The sequence below is a fragment of the Loxodonta africana genome, chromosome 20 (assembly GCF_030014295.1).
Source record: "Loxodonta africana isolate mLoxAfr1 chromosome 20, mLoxAfr1.hap2, whole genome shotgun sequence".
Classification (NCBI taxonomy): Eukaryota; Metazoa; Chordata; class Mammalia; order Proboscidea; family Elephantidae; genus Loxodonta; species Loxodonta africana.
Genome location: NC_087361.1, coordinates 17,925,445 through 17,940,837, shown reverse-complemented (window position 1 = coordinate 17,940,837; position 15,393 = coordinate 17,925,445). Strand labels below are relative to the sequence as shown.

The 15,393-nt window shown below is 35.7% G+C and overlaps 1 protein-coding gene across 1 annotated transcript in view; it reads left to right on the top strand.

Moving 5' to 3' along the window:
* Positions 1–15,393, top strand: part of EPHA6 (EPH receptor A6) — a 1,103,076-nt gene that overhangs the window by 81,244 nt on the left and 1,006,439 nt on the right. Inside the window, 1 exon segment of the mRNA XM_003410340.3 lies at positions 3,509–3,573. Within this exon segment, the coding sequence (XP_003410388.1) occupies positions 3,509–3,573 (65 nt within the window).

The following is a 15,393-nucleotide window of genomic DNA, read 5'->3' as shown; positions in this document are numbered from 1 at the left end:
TGTATGAAAATACATAGTGACTTTATTCATTAAAAAAAAGTGCCTAAATTGAGAATGGCCCAAATGTCTATTAGCTAGTGAATTTCATACAATGGAATATTGAATTTTCAGAGATAAAAAAGAGTTGACGATACATTTAATAGCATGTGTTAATCCCAAATACATTATGCTGAGCAAAAGACGGCAAATTCAAAAGGCTACATGCTATCTAATTTTACTGGAATCAGAAAAGGTAAAACTATAGGGAAATAAATCAGATTAGTGCTTGCCAAGGGTGGTGTGTAGGGAAGGGGTTGATTACGAAGGGTCACAAGAGAACTTTTTGAGGCGATGGAAATATTTGTAAAGTAATTATGGTAATTACATAGGTGTATGGGCTTGTCAAAATTTATAGAATGCACACTTAAAATGGTAAATTTTATTATAAGTAAACCATATCTGAATAAATATCAAAAAAGGTAATAGGGGAACTGTAAAAATGGCATGGGGACAGTATCGGACCTCCTCCAGCCCACAAGGGGGAAGGAGAACCAAAATCAACAGCACAAGGCTGACTCCCATGAGGGTGGAGGCCAGACAAGCCACCTCTCTCCACCATCTTTACTAATTCTGATACCAACTGTCCCTTGCACAGCATTCTCTGCTTCTCTGTTGGGCTTGATAATCCATTGCAGTGGCCACACAGAACTCACAGACCATACTCACGATTATGGGATTTATTAGGGAAGTAACACATTACAATTCAGGTTCGGGAACACTAAGGATACAGTTCTTCCATTAGGACAGCCTCTTCCCTGCTGTGCTGGCAGGCACGGCTCTCCCTAACCTTAGGCCTCAGCCCAAAGGCACTCAGCTTTCAATCTCCATGGGCCGGGAAGCCCACCACACAGTCTCCTGCTGCTGGGTCTCTGTTGCTACCGCATCTCACTGTCTTCAGGGTTACAGCTTGCTTTCTCTCTCTCTCTCTCTTTTACTGTCTCTCTCTTGCTCTATCTCTATCTCTCTGTTGGTCTCCTGCTTCCAGGGACTTCTCAGAGCAGTGATCCCGGGTCCTGAGGACGCAATCTCTGCTCCTGGTTGTTCTTCCTTGGTGGTGGTAGGATCCTCTCTCTCTTCTGGAATTGGCTCTCCTTTAAGGCAAAACTGATCAGTCCCCTTGATAGACCACAATTACACTAACGGTGCCACTCAGTCACCTGGATGGGAGTTGCAAGACCATGGCTAGAAAGGCCACAGAAAAAGCAGTCCCTTACACGGCAGGGACCTATAGATTAAAAGAGAAATGCCAACCACTTATAATGCGTGAAGCTTGTTTATCCTGATTTCCTATAAATATGTATTAAGACAATAAGAGGGTTGCTATGAGTCAGAATTGACTTGATGGCAGTGGGTTTTTGATATTAAACACTGACTGGATATTTGATGATATTAAGGAATTACTGTTTATATTTGTGAATTAGGATACTATAGTTATATTTAAAAAAAGATCCTTATTTTAGATATACATAATGAATTTTTTCTAGATGAAATGACATAACTGTAATCTGCTCTGAAGAAATCATGCAGTGAGGAAGTAGTTATATGTGTATAGATGAAACAAGATTGGCCGTGAGTTGGTAATTATTGAAACTGGGCTATGAGTACATGAGGATCCATTGTACTATCTTCCCTACTTTTTATGTGTGAGATTTTTCTATAAAATTTTAAATTATAGCCATTTGTTGGATTTGACTCCACAGCAGCCTTTTTTTTTGAATGTTAGTAAATAGATTTGAACAGTACTAAATTTTTTTTTAAATGAATACAATGTCTAAATAGAGTAAATAGTCTTGACACACATACTGATGACGATCCAAGACTACAGCCTTCAGTATGGATTACACCTCAACGTACAACAAAAATCTTTACAACTGGACCAATAACCAACATGATGATAAATGGAGAAAAGACTGAAGTTGTCAAGGATTTCATTTTACTTGGATCCACAATCAACGCCCATGGAAGCAGCAGTCAAGAAATCAAACCATATATTGCATTGGGCAAATCTGCTGCAAAAGACCTCTTTAAAGTGTTAAAAAGCAAAGATGTCACTTTGAGGACTAAGGTGCACCTGACCCAAGCCTTGGTGTTTTCAGTCACCTCATATGCATGTGAAAGTTAAAGAAAGAAAAATTTTTTTTTTTGGACAATGAAAAAGGAAGAATGGAGAATTGATACATTTAAATTATGGTGTTGGTGAAGAAGTTAAATAGCAAATGCCAAAAAACCTATTTCCTAAGATCATTCTTTTCTAAACAACAAACAGAAAAAAACAAACAACAGAAAGAAAACAAACTTTCTAAACAAGTCGAAGAACTAAAATACATGATGAGGTAACAGGACATTGTTTCTCAGAGTGTGGTCTGTGGATTCGGGGGCATTTGGAGATGCTATTTTAAAATAAAGAGCTGCTAAATCCTGGGCCCTGTGTATAAACTTGTTGGAAATACTACAAAAAACCTCCCCGGTTGATTTCAGTTTATCTTTCCAGCCTTTGTTTCTGTTCTCCTACTCCTCCAAACACAGTTTTGACCCTAGTCCCCCGCTCAGCCACTAAGAACCAATGTAGTCATATCTCAGTTAGTTAATAGAAAGTGTTTCTTCTGGGGAAAAAAAAAAATTCTCACCATATCTGGCTGAAGATACCTGCATTCTAGCTCAGCTCAAATTGTACATCCGTCGTGAAGTCTTCACAGACCTGTCCTCAACCATAAAAAAAACTGTATTGAGGTAGAGTCAATTCCAATGCGTAGCCACCCTGTAGCGTGGGTTAGTTGCTAGGGTATTATTTCAGAATTTAACAGATTATGATCTAATTATATGTCTTTATGACTACCTTTTTGACCAGACTGTGGGCTACTTTTGGACAGGGAAAAAGAGGTACGGTTTTTATTCATTCATTCATTCATGTCAATTAGCATTAAGTAAAAAAAAATTTTTTTTTTTATACTACCTAGGACATACGTTACTAATGTAATCTATGCTTTACAGACAGTAGGTTTATTCAGAATGAATTTTCTTCATACCCTTCCAGTCATAGAAGGGCATTTAATAACAGAAAAAATGTGGAAGTCAGCTTTAATATATTTTCCTCTCTTCAAAATGACATAAAAATACTATGTATAAAAAAACCCATGAAAGTGGTATATCAGTGAAAAATATGCTATTAAAAATGACTTTGTTAAATATCAGTTGTTCAGTTTTGTATTTTATTTAGCTTTGTTAAGCACAACTATACATATTTTAAAAATTAACTTGTAAACACCTCTTGAGTTTCATCATTACGTAATATTATTAAGCCTTATATACTAACATTAAATATACATATAAATACTTTCAGAAAATAATGCACCTTTTTAAAGCTAATGCAACTAATAATAGTAAGGGTAGTTAACATTAATGATCTAAATAACATATTTTTGCATCAATTGAGAAATTCATGCAGCTTTTTTTATTCATTTAATTTCAGTCGTGTTGCTTGATACAACAACTGTACTGGGAGAACTAGGATGGAAAACATATCCATTAAATGGGGTAAGTTTAAATGTCTTTTTAAAATTTGTCATCATTGTTAGGATATTAGAGTCTGTTATGACAAAGGAACAGTGGATCTTTGGAGTGAATTTTGACATATAACTTAATTCTCCCATAAAGTTAAAGTGCAGTTCTAACTGGTGAGCAATGAGAATTATATTTAAGTTAAACATCCTTGCTTTCCTCTAAATTAGTAGTTTTTAACATAGTATTTATGTGTGTAGTAACGTGTTGGCGCAATGGTTAAGAACTTGGCTACTGACCTAAAGGCTGGCTGTTCGAATCCACCCAGCAGCTCTGTGGGAGAAAGCCCTGGTGATCTGTTTTGTAAAGATTACATTCTAGAAACGCCTGTGGGGCTGTTCTGCCCTGACACATGGGGTTGCTGTGAGTCGGAATTGATTCGACAACAACAACAGTAACATTAGAATACTTTCCATATAAATATTTTCTTTAGAAGTAAGTTTCTATATGCACATTCAAGATACTCTTCTGTGTACATGTTTAATAAATTTGGTAATCTCGATGGGTGTGCATAAACAAATTTTAGATTATTATAACATCAATCAGCCAATCAATATTAACAATTTAGTTTTTATTAGAAACTCTGAGTTCATTCAACCAGGGTATATTTTTTTTAACTTAGCAAAAGGATACATCGTGATTAGGTTTTCCTTAGTTCTGAATACCCTATTTTTACACAAATAATGCATGCCTTCTATGTTTGTTTGCCAACTGCACCCTCCGACCATGGAGGTATTTTCATAGGTGCCCTATGCTAGTTTTTTGTTTTTTTTTTTTTACAGCAACACGTAAAAAGAAAATTGGCATAGCGGTGCTCATGAAAATGTCTCACCAGGGAAGGTGAGGTTGTCAAACGTAGGAGGCACATGGTATTTGCGTAAAAATACAATAGTTGCTTTTGAGAGGCTTATAAAGATATGCAGTTTAGATAGTATAGTTTTTCAGTTGTTAACATTTTAGCTATATTTATGCTTAATTTTTTTATCTGTTTTGATATGTTTTGCATCATTTTTTACATTGGAGTGTATTTTGACTTTTTTTTCCTCTCTGGCCAAAATAAAAGCATCGGGTAATTTACAGAGCCTTTTAATTTGACTTTTGTCTATTTAAACAAAATCTTCAAAAATACAATCAACTATTTTTAAATTTACTTGGTCAGTTTTTCTTTCTTTTCTTGCAAATTATATTTTTCTCATCACATTCTTAGTTGATATTTTTACATTATTTCTTCCAGTACATCTATAAATTTAATTCTAAAAGAAGCTGAGTCAAACATGTTTCATCTTTTTAAAAATCTTTTAAATATTTCTGTTTAACATTTTATGTTAACAGTTATTCATTAAAAATGTGTATTTTAACTAAAAAGCCCTATAAAAAGTTAAATCATCCTCTATTTGTTTATCAGGCACTTTGCTTCTTTAGATTTGTTTTATAGTCTGTGGTTTTATTTTTTCTGAAATTTTAGTTTTATTCCAGTAGCGCTCCCATGACACCATTCCTTAGAAAAATTGTTCTTTTAAACTATGGTTTTGCTTTCATCTTCATTATCTTATTTCCACTAAGATGAATAAACATAAGTATTTGTTTACTGTGTTGAGTAAGTCACATTTATCATCACTACTTTCAAGAAATGTATGAAACTCTTCCCTAGAATATTCTTTCCAAGATGTAAGGATATCCTTTCCTCAGTATACAAAAGAAGTTATAAGAATTTACCTACAATTAAGTAGTTTAGAAACCCCATTTTTTCTGTCCTGTGAAGAAAAGTACAGAAAACGTTAAGATCATGTTATGAATGGTGTTATGTAGCCAGTCAAGAAATCGTGTGAGCGACAGCAGGCGTTAAACCCCTGCCCTAGTGATGGGATTTGTCTTTATCAGGCTGCGTTTCAGAGCAAACTGGTAACCAGGAGACACAGAGTCACAAACGAACGGACTGCTGTGATTTTTCTAATGATTTTGACATTATAAAATATCATTTCTATCACAGTATGATGAATATATTTTTATAACAGATATGAATGAAGCTATATGAATGAGACAAAATAAGGAAGTGAATCAAAGGGAGCAATATAAAACAGACTACATAAATACTTTTAAAAAAAGCGCTACAACTTCAAAGTTTTTCTCATTTATTGAAGGTTACATTATTGGTAAGAATGAAGCTTTAATTCATGCTACTTATAGGTTAAACCAAGTAAGAAAATGGTAAGGATGAAGAACTTTGACAAAAGTGTACCAAAAACGTCAAGAATGAAAGTAATCTACACATTAGTACGCTTTAAGTAATTTTAGAGCTAAAGAATCTGTTAGTTTATAAGATTTAAATCAGCATGTATATCTAATTTTTAAACTTCTTATTATACTTAATTGAACATTGTATGATTTTTGCAGGTTCTCAGGCTTATTGTGTCATGCTAATTTAAATGGCCATTTTGACACCTTTTTTTTCAGAAATACTATTCAGTTGTTTTTTATAAATATATTATGGGTAGAAAAGACAAGCAGGTCATATGTTTGGCAGTTTTATGATGTAAAGTATACCTGGTTTTTAAGTAAATTATTACCTAGAAATTATAACTGACAAAAGTTTCTTTCCATAAAGGTTGAACTAAGAGATATTTTTGAAGTCATATGATGTACTGTACAAAATGTAGGTGATTTAATAGATTTGTTTGATTTAAAATGGCCTTTCAATAGCAGTATCTTGCTGATGTTATTCCAGGGGTGGTAGATGTGTGTTGTAGAATGTAATCCGATGCCTAGCAACCCTATATGACAGAGTAGAACTGCCTCATAAGGTTTCCTAGACTGTAAACTTTATGGGAGCAGAGCGTCAGGTCTTTTCTTCTGCTGAGCGGCTGGTGGGTTGGAACCACTAACCCACTAACCGTTTGGTTAGCAGCTGAGCACTTAACCATTGTGCCATCAGGGCTCCTGTTACAGGGATAGGGATTCACAACATGACTGTGTACAAAACCATTATTGATCATTTGAGTAGGAGGCAAGCCTGGTTAGTGAATATGGAAAATAGATGTAAGTAGTCTTGACAAAGTGACTTTTTGGGCTTGCAAAAATGACCACAGATTGTATTAGTTTTCTGAAATGAATTTTCTTAACTCTCACTTGTGCAAGGATTATAAATATACTGACTTTCTCTTTTAATCGAACTATAGAATTCAATTTGACGAACTGCTATTCTGTGCTCCTATGGACCAGCTGCCCATTAATGTGTTTAAGACAGATTTTTCTCCACTCAAGCAGTATTGTGATACAGAGAAAAAAAAAATATACCCAGGGCCATCGAGTCTGTTCCAACTCATAGCAATCCTATAGGACAGAGCAGAACTGCCACATAGCATTTCCAAGGAGTACCCGTGGATTCAAACTACTGACTTTTTGGTTAGCACTTAACCACAATGCTACCAGGATTTCCTGTACAGAAATAATTTTACATAATATTAAGTGTCTTCAGGTAGTTTATAGTAATGTTTTGTGAATAAATAATACACTGAGAGATTAATTCTGGTCAGGGGATCTTGGGGTGGAGGGAGGTGGTGTATCAGCTTCATCTTACAAAATGTGTTGGATTTCATGTGGGCAGCAAAAGAAGATAGAACACAGCTTCTAGGCAAAGGGAGTGGCTTGACCAGAGGTACAGGAAATGTTGCATGTGTTCATTAAGTTTTAGGAATTTTGAGAATCATTTGACTGGAATACAGTGGAGTGGGGGAGTGTGGTGAGAAATAAAACCGTAATCATTGCCTGAAGCCAGATTGTGGAAGATGTAGAATTTGAGCAACTTGATCAAAAAAAAAAAAAAATTTTTTTTTTTTTAATTGATCTGGATAGTGCATGCTCAGCCCCAGGAAGTGAAAGTAAAATGTTTCTGCATTTACTTAAATAACAAAAGGTTACTGAAGGTTTCTTGTGTTTGAGACCTTTGGGAAACGAAGTCCCTTTATAAAATTGGAAGGAAAATATGCTCAAAATATAGGTGACCTGACATTATTGATATAATGAGAACAGAGTAAAGCAAATAATTGTATTTGTATAGAGATTGACGATTTCAGAAGAGACTGAATGTGTCAGAGAATTTGTGAATAAATGATGGTAATTCTTACTGTGCTCTCACTTTCTGATGTCAACTTTGTGTTTATATAATTAAAAGCTTATAGGAACTTTATCCTATAAATGTCTCCTCCATCCATCCTTTATTTGTCAACACAATAGATCAAGATAATAAAATTATGATAATCGAGGGTAGTAGCTAACAGATTGCCTTGATAATCAATGAAAGAAAGTTGCATGGATAAAATTTTTGGCATTACAGAAGTTATGAAATGCTTTCACAAACATTGAGTATTGACATATACCTTGGCTTTTCTGTTTGTGATGAATAACTAATAACCCAAATCCACTGCTGTCTAGTTGATTCAGCGAATAACCAGTTAATCCAAAATCTTACTCTGTAGAAAACCTGAGGACCCACGTAAATTTAGAAAATCTCTTGGTAAGGTCTAGTTTTTACTAGTGTTCAAGAAGTCATGCCATTTTTAATGCTAATGAGAAAACAAAGAAACATGAAATGCACTGCTCGTTTGCAGTAGCTTTTACAAAAGAAGAAATTAAAATACTTATCTCCTGGGTTTATTCCTGTGATTTGAAAATGCTATGAAAGAAAACCTTTATAAATTTTCTTGAAATGTTGAGCTCTCATGGCATTTTTCTTTTTTTATTCAATGCCAGTATATCACGTTGTAAATTGAAGGTAAAATACAATTATAATAAGAGGACCTGTAGTTGGATGTGATATTCAGTAACTTCAAAAACCCGTTATAGATAGGGTTCCATTCAGTGCCGCACAGCAGAGGGTATGCTCAAATAACCCTTTTGTGAACCATTTATTTTCCGTTTTGAATGTTTTCTTGATACCATGGGTTTTCATTAATGGAAGCATGTTGAATCACTAAGTGTGCCTGAGTTTTTGTTAAGTAGTATGGATTTTTTTTTCTTGCTCCTTTCCGCAAGCCTAAGTTAAGTGCTTAGTGGTGCATAGGCAGTACCACTAATTTTACCCCAGAGTCCCCACTGGGGTCTATTGGTACATATGTGTAACAAATAAAACTTTTCAAAATTTATGTTTTTCCTGCCAAAAATTCAGCCACCTCATACAATACCTTGTAAAAACAGTAATTTGTGGCATGCGCCAGTTATTTCAGTTTCAAACAGTCATAAAGGCCCCTGCCTTGTGGCAGCACACACTGTCTGTGGTGCAGAAGCTTCCCAATAAACCTTTGGAGGCAGAAAAAGTACTTGGTGCCTAGAGGCACCCGTGATCACAAAAAGGAAAAGAAGTCGCTGCTAATAATCAAAAAAAGAAAAGGCTTTGTAAAATATTAAAAAAAAAAATCATGATTTAAAAACATCTTGTTTCCTTTGAGCTTTTAGTAATCATGCTTGTTATCGCTTAAAGTTTAATAATTTGGGTAGCCACATACTAGTTATTATGGGTACTTACACCTGAATAAAACTTGGTAGTTAAAATACAGCATTTAATAATAACAGTAATTCTCTAAGATATTATTTAATTTTTATTTAGATTACAAATACTTAATGTTAACAGAGGGAACTTATTTTTAAGCATCCTATCGACTCGTGAAAGAATCACTTCACCATTTATTTTTAATCACTGTAATATTTTGAGTAATAAAATTAAAGATATTGTCCTAGATATCTTTTTTTTTTTCATTCTTCTCTTTTTAACTGTGAGGTAAAAAAACAAGCAAACAAACAAAAGAAAAAACAAACTCACTGGCATGGAGTCAGTTCTGACTCATAGAGACCCTGTAGGACAGAACAGAACTACTCCATAGGGTTTTCAAGGAGTGCTGGTGAATTCAGACTGCCAACCTTTTGATTAGCAGCTGAACACTTCACCACTATGCCTCCAGGGCTCCAATTATGAGGTAGTTAAGTTTAAAAACTCATCTTTTATGTATATATCATGGGTCAGATATTTATTATATACATAAATACAGGCACTGCAATATTCAAAACTAAATTTCCTTTTCAACAGTGAAATTAAGAGAAAAATTTAATAAGAGAAAAAGGGGCTGTTGAATATTAGTTTTTACTTTTTATTAATGATGACGACTAGAGATTGGTAAGCTTTGTTTTCTGGTTTTATATATCATATAAAAATATATTTTACATGTTATGACTTAGATGATTATTAAGGCTTGAGTAATGCAAGAATCATGAAAGATCTGTGCTCTTCACTATTAGACATAATGGATTTGTGTAAGGAAAATTAACCTGAAACAGTTTGAAAAATAGGGATGCATGTCTAGATAATTTAGGGACTCATGTTTAAATAACAGTTATGAATGAACCTGATAGCCAATGATTTTTTTTTAATAAGTAGAAGCATATATTATAATTAAGTGGTGTAAAAAGATACTTTATTCAATAAATCAGAGCACATCAAATCCTAATATCACTCCTCTAAAGATAAAAATTCAAAGATTGAATGTATTTATGGTATAAAGTGGAATATCTACTAATAATTTCCATTTTATATTATAATTTCTGTATTTCATATCGTAAGAACCTATTTATTGTACTACAAAACTTCCAGATTGCATTTTGATCCATTTTATAATGGAAATTACCCAAAACTACCATGTATGTCTTTGAATTTTGAAAATATAAACTTAGTGGTAGTTTATGATAAAACTGGATTGTTTTTAGTTATTGCTTTCAAAACTGACATCTGTATAATTTTTCTTCTGAAAAACTTAATGCACATGTATGATAGTTTTCTAAATATGTGTCATATTGATTTTAATCATGGTGTTTCATATTTCAGTGAAATGCATTAGATTTTATGAATTGATCAATTATTTGATAATCTAATGGATAGATATGGACTTAAATATATATTTTATAGATATGACTGGCACAAAGCAATCAATCATCTAAATGCACATTTCTTTAACATTAGTGTTTATAAGCAATTTAATAGCTATGTGATGTTAATCTTTATCCACACAAGGGGTACTAAATAGTACCCATCTCATTAGATTATTGTGAGGATAAAATGACTTAATGTATGTGAAGAACGTAAAAGAATGCCTGGCTCATAATGAGCACAATATAAGCATATCATCATCATCATCACCCTTATCATTAGGAGTACTGTGGTGACCCTATATATTTTGAAGAAATGGCATAGCTATAGATCTTCATGTAGGTTTTTTACTTTCTTGCTTTTTCCTGAATCACATTTCTTCACATATAGTTCCTCTCCAAAACCACAAACAAAAATTAAGTTTTCAGCTGTCACAGCTATTATGTAATTGGCTGGAACATCTACTTAGTTTCACCGGTCATCATATTATTTAATTTTCACTAAACTTTTCTTTTTTGCAATGAACTATCATGGAAATTTTCACGTTCTCTTCACTTCAATCACTATCAGTCGTGGTTGGCTTTATTTTCAAGCCCATTTAATCTAAAAATAATAAATCAAGCCTTCTTGCCTCTTTTTACATGACATTATTATTATTCGTTATAAATCAATAAAAGAAAACTTCAGAGCTTTCCTGTGCAGTGCAGGTTGAGCAGTGGACCATGATACTCTCAGGAGCTTGTCGAAATTTATTTCTCATATCTTGGTTTCACAGGAGGCACAGTGTAAGTTTCTGACCCATGATATTCAAATTATGGAGTCATGAGTCTCAAAAATGCATCGATTCATTAATTTTTCTTGAAATTAATTTATAGATAATACAGTTCTTATTTAACTCTTAATGATGTATTCTCCTTTAAAAATATTTCTGAGGTTTACATGAAGAAGAAATAAGCTTGAATGTGTGAGTTCCTTAAGAAAGGACAGTGCAGAAAAATAAATAAGGTACCAGATATATCTATTGCTGTAAAAATGCTGTGAAACAAATTATCCTGGAATTTAGACACTGAAAACAAAAGACACTTACTACTGCTCATAGGTCTATGGATGATCAGGACCTGAGTGCTCTTTCTGGTTTTGGCCAGGCCAGGCTGATCTAGCTGGACTTATCCTCTGTCCGCTGGCAGGTGTAGTGGGGAAACGCAGGCCTAGAATGGTCTTCTCTGAGGTGGCTAGTCTTCACAATGTCCAGAAGACTACACTACTCTGGACTTGTTCACATGGTGACAGCAGAGATCCACGATAAATGAAAGCTCCTAAAGCCTCTAATGCAGATTTAAAAAAAATTAACAGCTGCAGTTGAGTGGATCCCAACTCATAGCAACCCCATGTGTGTCAGAGTAGAACTATGCTGTGTAGCATTTTCAGTGACTGATTTTTCAGAAGTAGATCACCAAGCCTTTCTTTTGAGGTGCCTCTGGGTGGACTTGAACCTCCAATCTTTCAGTTAGCAGCCAAACACATTAACCATTTGTACTACCAGGGAATTCCTAACGCGGATTCAACAGGTGAAGAAATAGACTCCGTCTCTTGAAGGAAGGACCTGAAAAGTCACATTATAAAGGGCATAGCTACAGAGAAAGATGGAGAATCTGGGCAATTGTTCTAATCAGTCGACCACACTAGACAATAAGCATATTTTAAAGCCATTATAAATTACAGAATAAATACAAACAGAGGACAAATTGACCAAGCAATACCAAAGAACCAAAAAGAAAGAGAGCTAAATATGTATAAAATACAGTGTCTGAAAAATAATTATTCTATTAGTTGAGGAAAATAAATGTTTAGTAAGAGCTTTTTTTCAAGTAGCTACAGATTTTGAAAGAAAAGACCATGAATTCTTACTAGCACAATACTGGATGAAATAAAAGAGTAAAATAGAGACTGTGTTCACCTTGTTTCATTAACCATTTACTTGAAGCCCTGTTACATCCATGTAATTGAATTTTACACCCACTCTGATGTTCTTTCTTGGTTTCTTATTCTCAATATTACTTAAACACATTGTATGAGGTGACCTGTATCAAACCTGTATCACAACTGTTCCCCATAACACAAAATAAACTGTGTAAATAGAAGCTACAATGGAATTTTAGAGCAACTCAATTCATGATTGTACTGTAGGGAACTCTTTGCCTGCAAGAGTCTCTAGTACGATATGCAAATGCTTATATCCTGACCACATGTAGTGTAGCCTGTACTCAGAGCAAACAGAACCAAAGAAGTTACTGGCACTGAACCATTTATGATGCATTAAAAAACAAATGAGGATTTTCAATCAGTATCGCACCTTATACACATGCACCTTAACCACCCCTGACAACAAAAACTTGAGAAATAAGTAAAATACGTACAAAAAATGGCCTCAGATTCTAGAACATCAAATGGTGAGGTGAAGAAACAACCTGAGTACCTAGTGGAAGTAAAGGCAGAATGCAGCCAGCAGGAAAACAGATTCGTGAATTGACCACACCGTGTTAGCTGGCACAGAGAAGCATGACCATTTTGGGACAGCATTGAAAAACAACCTGGAATGAGGAACCCAGGAAAGTAAACACAGGGAGAGCACAGGTGGTGGAAGAGATTCTGTGCAAACAAGCCAGGGAAGGAACGACAGGGTGGGCAGGATGGGGCATCCCTGAGGAGGGGAAGCATGGGAGTGGCGTAGCTCTGAAACCAGGGAATCAAGGGGAAGTGTCTCTGGAGCAAAGTGAGGCAGACTGAGTCATCAGAGCCTTAGAGAAGGAGAGAGTGTAGACAGGGAATGCACATTTGTAACGGAGTAAAGGGGAGGACAATGGCAATGGGTTCAATTTGGTTTTTGGTAAAGGGAAAGATCAGAGGGGTGGATGAGAGCTCCACCCCCTCTGGTGAGTGCAAGAAGGGAGGGAGATAGGAATTAGTTCAAGGATTGCTTGTTGGTGGAGGCACCCAGCCATTTATACAGGCGATACCCAGTAAGGAGTCAACACACAAAGTGACACCTTCACCCCCCATCCCCAAGAACTGGCCCTGTGCAGGCAGTCCTCCCTTGCTGTTCCTGCTGACTTCCCTTCACTCCGCTCCTTTCCCAGACATGCCTGCCATCTGTGTTAATGCGTACCCTGAGGTGCAAGAGGCCTGAGCCAAGACATGCAGGCCCAGCCACATCCACCAAAAGTTCAGGACAAATTGAGGTTCAAGAGGCCCACAAAGATGCACATGTGCTGATGCATGCAAGTTTGGTTCCACCTTCCACCTCTTCCTGAGGTAAGATCATCTGCGCAAACCCAAGCAGGCTCCACTTCACTCTTCACCCCATCCTGCACTTGTAGGCCTTTGCCCCTTACATCTCCCATCCACAGTCCCCTCCCAGCTGAGCAGGACTCCATGCTTTACTCAGCGAATATCTCTCCTGGCCGAATAGGGCTCCGTGCCCTATCCTACAAAACCCCCAAAGCCCCCCCTCCAGCTGAGCAGCACTCTGCTCCCTGCTGTGCCGACAACACCTGCCCTCCACTCCGGCAGAGCAAGATTCCATGCCCTTCTTACCTGCCTCCCTTACCTAAGTGGGACTCCATGCTGTCCTCTGCCAACCCCTTCCTGGCCGTGTTAGCCTCTGTGCCCTATTCTGCCCCTCTCTGTGCCTCTGGATCATACTAACTGCTCATGGCAATGAAGAGGGAATACATTATCCCTGCAGTGCTGTGAAAGGATGCTGACCCACCTGACACCTTGTGTCTCACATAAGGGAAAAGACCTGTTGGCACAGCAACAAGCAATCTTCTAAGAGAAATCATGTGACCTAATGAACATGGGAGCATAGTGTGTTTGCAACCCACCATACCCAGCAGTGAGAAGAAAGCACATCTAGTTGACCAACAGCTCCAAACCCATACAGTCCAGATAACTGGCAGCTTCATGGTCATATGCATACTGATACTACATCAATTAAAACAATATAAAGGAAGGTAAACAATATTAAAAAAGAATCAAAACAATACAAAAAGGCAAATAAACATAAATTCAATAAAGAAATATATAAACAAATATAACACAACCTTAATGCCTTGAATACAGAGTCAGTTACAAATTATGTGAAGAAACAAGATACGATGGCTTCAGGCAAATGAGCAAAATAAAGGGATGGAAATCTTTGCTGAGGAAGAGCTGATAATAGATCTATCTGACAAGGAATTCAAAAGACTAATATTTAGGCTCCTCAAAGAGATAAAGGAAAATAGAGAAAAAACTCTAGAAGAATTTGGGAAAACAATATAAGAACTAAATGATAAATTCAATAGAGAAATAAAAGCCATACAAAAAAGACTAGAAATTCAGTAGATTAACAATAACATCAGAAATATAACTTAATGGAAGGATACAGAAGTAGAATCAATTCAACAGAAGAAGGAATCAGTGAAATAGAGGACAAACCCCTTGATACTAACTTGTTTAAGGAACAGTCAGAAAAATGAAGAAAGCCTGATGGCTATGTGGGACACCATCAAGAGAAATAATATACACATATTAGAAATTCCAGAAGGAGAAGAAAGGTAAAAGAATATGGAGAGAATTTTTGAAGACATACGGGCAGAAAACATTCCCAATATCATAAGAAATGTGACGATTTCTATCCAAGAAGCTCAACGAACTCCATACAGGATAAACCTTGAAAAAAATTCCCCAAGACATAGATAATCAAACTTTTCAGAATCAAAGACAAAAAAAGAATTTTGAGAGCAACATGAGGAAAACAAAAATCATCTACAAAGGGAACTCAATAAAAATACGCACTGATTTCTTATCAGAAACCACGTGAGCAAGAAATCAATGGGATT